Source organism: Cariama cristata, unplaced genomic scaffold, assembly GCF_000690535.1.
Source record: "Cariama cristata isolate BGI_N322 unplaced genomic scaffold, ASM69053v1 scaffold41636, whole genome shotgun sequence".
NCBI classification, from domain to species: domain Eukaryota; kingdom Metazoa; phylum Chordata; class Aves; order Cariamiformes; family Cariamidae; genus Cariama; species Cariama cristata.
The window spans coordinates 1-6,640 of NW_009622293.1; the positions used below are offsets into that span (position 1 = coordinate 1).

The window sequence follows — 6,640 nt, forward strand, 5'->3', positions numbered from 1 at the left end:
CCCACACAAATTGGTGTTGGAAACAAGATACTGGAATAACGGGAGCTTTCCTCTTTCCTTCAGAGAGAATTCAGCAAGACTTGTGTATTTAACTTCTTCACAAATTAAAAACATACCCCTTCCACAGGATGAGGTAATACTCCTCTAATAAGTAAAAGAACAGTTTTCCCAAGAAACCAGGACAGGGTGAAACGGAAGGGAGGAAAAGAGAGCTGCAGCACCTGCGTCATTTAAAGCATTGACATTTTCCCCAATACCTAACTTTGCAACCAACAAATTCCTAAAAAAAATCTGTGTTGCTGGATTGACCATGAAATTCCCAGTGGACTTTCCCAGCTTCAAGGATGGTGTTGAGAGATTGCACCAGCACATGTTAATGTTGACATACTCCTACTTTTAAGCTATAAAAACCCTTTCATTGGTATAGCAAAAAAATTCTGACTAGAATCCCTTGATTGAAAAGGATTTATCCACAATGCTGTGAGACTCGAAAGTTACAAAACCTGCACTTTATGGCCAAGATCTATGTAGATGACAATAAAATAATGAGCACTTTAATTCTTAAAGAAACAGCAAAACCTAACAGAGGCATTCATCTTTCAGCACTCACTTTCATGACAGATCTGTAAGTGACATGCGATTACAACTTCTAGGAACTTGATCATACCAAATAAATTGAGCATTTTTCTTAAATATCAAAATTAAAATCAGGAGCTTCCTCACATAAGGTTATAAAAGTTTGATTTCTGCCCACCCAGAACGCCTCCAAGACACCTGTAGCACATCTTCCATAAACCATAGCTCCCCACCTGGCAGGTATCTCATGGGACTTTCCGCAAGGCTTTTCAGGGCACAGCACTAAATTCATGGTGTTTCATACCTTCTCGTTTGGAATTTGTTTATGCCCCGCTATTTCAGACCCTAAAACGGTGAGCTTGCATCACGCTGTAAAAGTGGTTATAGTGGCCATCCCGGCAGAGTTCTGACCTGCTAGAGCTCGCTCACCTGTGCATATGAGAGGGTAAACCAGTAAGCTTCCAAAACTTTTGTTGGTTTTGGAACAAAAACTTCACATTCTCTTCCTCTGGTTTGGAAGCTTACAGCAACCTGTCTATTCAGTTAACAGGATTTCTTATTAAATGTCTTACAGAAATAACAGACCAGTAGTTCGTAAGATCCAGGCAAAGTTAGTATGAAAAAAAAACCAAACCAAACAGGTAGGCACTTTTGACCAATTTCACTAAAGGCACAAGATACCTAAATAACTTTCAGGATAAGCTGGGCCAAATTTTAATCAAGTTACACAAGAATTACCATTTAGTAAAATAAAAACAAGTCAAATTTATTCTTGGTGTAAAACAAGTGAAGCAAATAAGGCAGACAACAACTCGGATACGTACCTAGAATAAAAGCAAAAACTAGTGGATTCCTAGTTCCTCACCTTGCAGGCAATACTGACAGATTAAGAAGTAATTCTTCTTTTTATTAACTGATAGTTAATATGGTGAAACAAATTCAGAAACATTTCAGCCTACTTCAGTCACCATTTAACACGTTTGTTAATCAACACATTTGTTGATTGCAGTCCATCTTTTCACAACACAAAAATAGTAACTTCATCAAATCTTAATATTCTAGCATATAAAAGATAAGCATCGCAACGTCAGTAAGATTCTTAAGTTGTAGAACAAAATTAACATTTTTGGAATACCAATTCCATTATCTCTACTAAAACTGCTTTAAAAAAATAAATAATGAAGTACAAAACCCACTGTTATATACGACTATATTACAAATGGATGAAGCAGTAGCTCCAGGTTCATGCAGAGCTCAGCTGATCCCTTACAAAACGATGTGATATCACTGGATATTTTATTTAGGACACATTAATTATTCTACCCAGGGGCATTATCATTTTCATTTCACTTACGGCGTATAAACTTACAAAGACTGAAAAACGTTACATCACTAAAGGTGAAAGAACCGAAGGTTCCTCCAGCAAACAGAGCAAAAGAATACTTCAGCTCAGTAGTTACTTGTATTTAAAAGAATTTTGGTTTTACTGAACCAAGGAATTCAGACATTTGATACAAACGCTACGTTTGCAGTAAGTAAAATGGGCAAACAACATTACCCACAGAGGGTCTGTAATTTCAAAGACGGCAACAAAGGCAGAAAAAATGATCCAAAATTTAGAGAAAAAACGTATGCTTTTCATGAACTGAGGCTCTGTGTTTCACTGAGCATTTGTTTCATGAACTACACTGACACAGTGTGTGTTACTTGTTTGAAATGCAACCATCAGAATTGTTAGGTACACATGAACTCAATGCTGCCAGCTTTCTCCCCCAATGCCCCGAGAAGGTAGCCATCACTCAGCTACTCAGTGCTGACTAGAAAACGCATCAGGAAGGACAGACAAAGTCTTGCACGTATAAAGCCAATGTGCAGATTCTTCAAATACCTGGCTCAGACATCTTTTCCTTTCTCAAAAAGTTTATGTAGCAACTATCCTGCTACTTGTTTTTACTGTTCCCTCCTCACGTTCCACAGTTTATTACTTCTCTCTTTCACAGCTTGCTTTATGTTCTGCGTCGTTTTGCAGCACTTGGACTGGAAGGATTACTGTTTGCATTTAAGACCTTTTCAGTGACTCTGTTGCGCTTCCTCTTATCAGATCCTTCTTTGGACCCAGAATCTGATGAAGTTTTCTCTTTCTCTTTGCTGCTTGGCTTTTCAGTTGTTTTTCCTAAACTTCCAGAGGGTGCAAAAACTGAAATAGGATCAAAGTAATGATTCCAGATCAGAGTCATACACATAGGCAAACAAGAAGTGACATCAAATTTCTTTATATTACACAAAACTTTCAAACCAATAATTTCTCAGCATATTTAATGACCATTTAAGTGTTACTTTCATTTTTAAAGGAAAAATCTTCTGTAAGAAAGGCACATCTTGCTTTTATTATTTGATTTAAAGACAGGCATGTATTTTGACAGGCTAAAAGTGAAATTCATTAAGTGGAATTAAACAGCACTTAAAATTAGAATACTTAATAGGAACACTTACAGAACATAGGACCAATCTATGAAACTTATCATCAGCACCGGTCGTTACATTTGGTATTATAAATAGATTTTAAAACTCAACACCCAAAATGTGAAATTTAATATACTTGTAAAAATACATTTTTTAGATATTTTATTACACTCAATCTTAAAACATCACTTATTCTGTGATATAAATATTACGAAATTATACAGTTAACAGCTGGCTTTCTCTGTTAAGGTAAATAGCAGAATCCCTACTGTTCACATTTGACTTTGTTCTACAGCGAACTGTTAGGAAAATAAGCCTCATATTTAAAAGAAGATAATGCAAATAAAATAAAATAAAAAAACACTCTGCCCGCCTTCCCATTTAAGCATACACTCTTACAATCCTTTTTTGATTTATAGGCCCTATTTTTCCCCATGACTACAAAGATCCTAACACAGAGTATTAAGGTTCACTGAAACGGGACTCAACTTTCTTTCAGAGATTCTTAGATTACTTCAGACTCCCAGGGTTTTGCCAAGTACACATTAAAAAAAAAACAAACTCCAAAGCTATACAACTTTGTACATATGAATTAGGAGCAAAGGACAAATCTTTCTAAGTATCAGATATTGGCAACTGCTTACTCTGTGCATTCTTAAATTAGTCTACTCCTCAGCATGAGCATATGCTAAGTCTGAATACAAATGACAACGTACACCGTATTTGGGATTTACATTTTAACATTAATTTCTCAGAGTTACAGTTGTTTTTTAATCTCGTATTACACAGTAGAGAGTTACAAATTTACCTTCTTCTGGACCCGCATGCGTTTCCATCTCTTCTTTTATTTCCTCTTTGACTTCTTCTTCTATCATTACTTTTCCTACAGAAAGGATTGTTAGTCAATGGTTAGATGGTTTTAAAGAACTGTATGTATTTTTTCTGGATTAGTAGCCTCGGAATATGTGACTAACGTTAACAAATATTCAGTGAAACATTCAGCAGTAAAGGTTCCTTAGCACTGTGATAGAGAAACGTAGCTAACAGTTCAGGCATATGACCACAATGTAGCCTAAATGTACTGAACAAGATGATGTCAGTTGTCAAAAAGTTCCACTGAAATTATTAACAAGAAGAAAGTGAAACGGTAAATAGGCAAAGCATATTGCAATGTCTTAGCTGTATTACGATTTTATACTGAATTTTTAGTGTAAAGTTTAGTGTACCTAGTAATCGAGAAGCATTTCACTCCTTTGGCAGATGCTTGAACCTCCTACCTTGGATAACAGTACTAAGTAACACACATATAACTAAACTTGAAAATCCAGCTCTCACTGCTTGACCTAAGATTTCTGTCAAAATGTGGCATACTTCTAGTAGATTAGACAATACAGTCAGGCTTATCACGAGTGACAGATTTGTAAGAACTAGGTAGTTGAATCCCAAGAAGGTAAAAACACAAAATGGTGATGTCACAGTGCAATGAAACAACCGTGAATCTATACAAACATCTCTAAATATTTCATATTGTTTTTGTTTTCAATCAATTTTAATGCAACTACAGAACCCCCCCCATGAAAAATTAAACGTTAGACACTAAAAACCAGTAATGCTTTTAAAAATAAGACATATGAACCATATTAAAAATAGTAATAGCCTAAAAATGAGATGGTTGTACCAGCACAAGGTGCAAGTCTATGGCCAAAAAGCAAGTTTCTCCAGCTATTGAAGCTGCAGCTATTCAGCAAGTATGTTGCTGGTGTACATTTTTAAACATTAGCTGAATTGCTATTTAACTGTCTTGTATCACCATTGGTACAGAAAATTTTATTGCATAAATACTATCATATAGAAATACTATCATATAGAAATTACATGGAGAAAGTGTTATTTTCATCAGCTCTATAGCTCCTACTCTTTAAAAACGGATCTTGCTCCAAAATGAACCACATTAAAGTGTTCAGATCATGTGTTTTAGCAACAATTACGGTCTGATGCAAGATTACCACCGTCTTAATGGAGTGCAAAAAACCCACAATGAACTACTAATCACCTCGCAAAGAATCACATTTTGCCTTTCATCACTCTGCAAACTAGCATCAGTGAAGCACACGGATCTTTTTGCCAGAAGGAGAAGTTGAATCTAAAACAAAACCTGTTTGTGCTATATTAGCATGCCATCTACATTATATTTAAGAATATGAGAAATACTGTGTGGAATGTGACCAAAGGTCTCTCTCTCCCACTAGCCTGTCTCCTACAGTGGTCAATCACAGAGGCTGATAGTGAGAATACGAACAGCACAAGCAGTGGGATCCTTTCCCTGACAGTTTCCTTCAGTCAGCTGATTAAAAATTCATGAGATAAACTTGAGATAAACACACCAGTCTGAAAGAATGGCCTTGGATTGACAGGTTATGTTCTTTTGCGGGGGGGGGGGGGGTTTTGTTGAACTATCCGTTCTGAGATGAGATTAGAGCAACCAAGAATAAGAGTCTGCAATCACATCTTACCTTCTCTCACTTCTTGAATCATTTCATCAGGAAGAGCAAAATTCTTCTCTATATTAGGGAATGGAAGAATCTCAGATTCGTGCTTAGGAAAAAAAGAAAGATCTCAATGAATGACTTTGGTAAAAACTTTGATGTGGATTTAGAAGTGCAATCTCAATAGCTAAATAATTCTTAACAAGACACTTCAGACATTAGAGAATCGGGAGGCTCCTGATGTCAAACTGATTACTAAGGTCAAGATATCTGAGATCATGACTCATGATCATTTAAGATCATTTCTGGAACCCAAACATGACAAATTCTTATGTAAACACACTATAACCTCCTTATTTGACACTTAAGTACCTATGTAAACATTTGCTGGATCAGCATTAGGTAACTTTAATAAACAAAGTCAGAACACAGTATGGAAAAAAAAACCAACATAAAACACAAAACACTGCAGGTTTTATTGTCTCCCACCTAACGTAGTTTTATACAGAGAAAACCCTGTCAACTCACTGGAACAACATGACATTCTTAGTAACATGAAAGGTATGACAGGCCCAGTGATTTTGGCCTATCAAAACTCCTGAACTGTAAGAAATAAGAAAGTGGCTGCATCAACCCTTTATACTCACAAGGGCTTGCATATCATACATGGTGCTCAGATGGTCCCAAATCACTTTGGAAGAAATCTGCCGTCCAATATTTTGACTGAATTTATCTCGGATACAAATCATATGGAAATGGCGATTCACACCTGCGGAAAGAACTCAATTAACACTACTAACAGTTTTACTTATGCCGCACAATTAAATTCTATCCTTACAAGGAAATCATACATTATAGGAGAAAGATATGGCAATCTGGGCAGCCCTGCCTGGCTGATCTTCCACCCTACCTTACAGGTGCTATTCTGGAGAAGGGCTGAGGGTGCCCCACCGGGTAATGCTGACATGTGGCCGCTGCCAGACTTTTTAGAGAGGCTACGCGAAGAACAACCGAAGGGAAGCATAAGGCAGAAAGTCAGGAAAGGCGATGGCATGCGGTAGCCAGAAGGGCTGACTCCGTGTGCCCAGGAGGGGCGGCTGAGGAGGAAAGCAGGG

At 37.0% G+C, this 6,640-nt stretch overlaps 1 protein-coding gene across 1 annotated transcript; it reads right to left on the bottom strand.

Annotated features, from left to right (window-relative positions):
- Positions 1-2,582: 2,582 nt before the first annotated feature.
- MRGBP (MRG/MORF4L binding protein) lies at positions 2,583-6,294 on the bottom strand (the record flags this gene model as incomplete). The annotated part of the gene is made up of 4 exons (XM_009702278.1): positions 2,583-2,773; positions 3,848-3,922; positions 5,553-5,634; positions 6,173-6,294. Coding segments are annotated over 4 exons (470 nt in total), but the record flags the coding sequence as incomplete, so codon positions are not given.
- Positions 6,295-6,640: the final 346 nt, after the last annotated feature.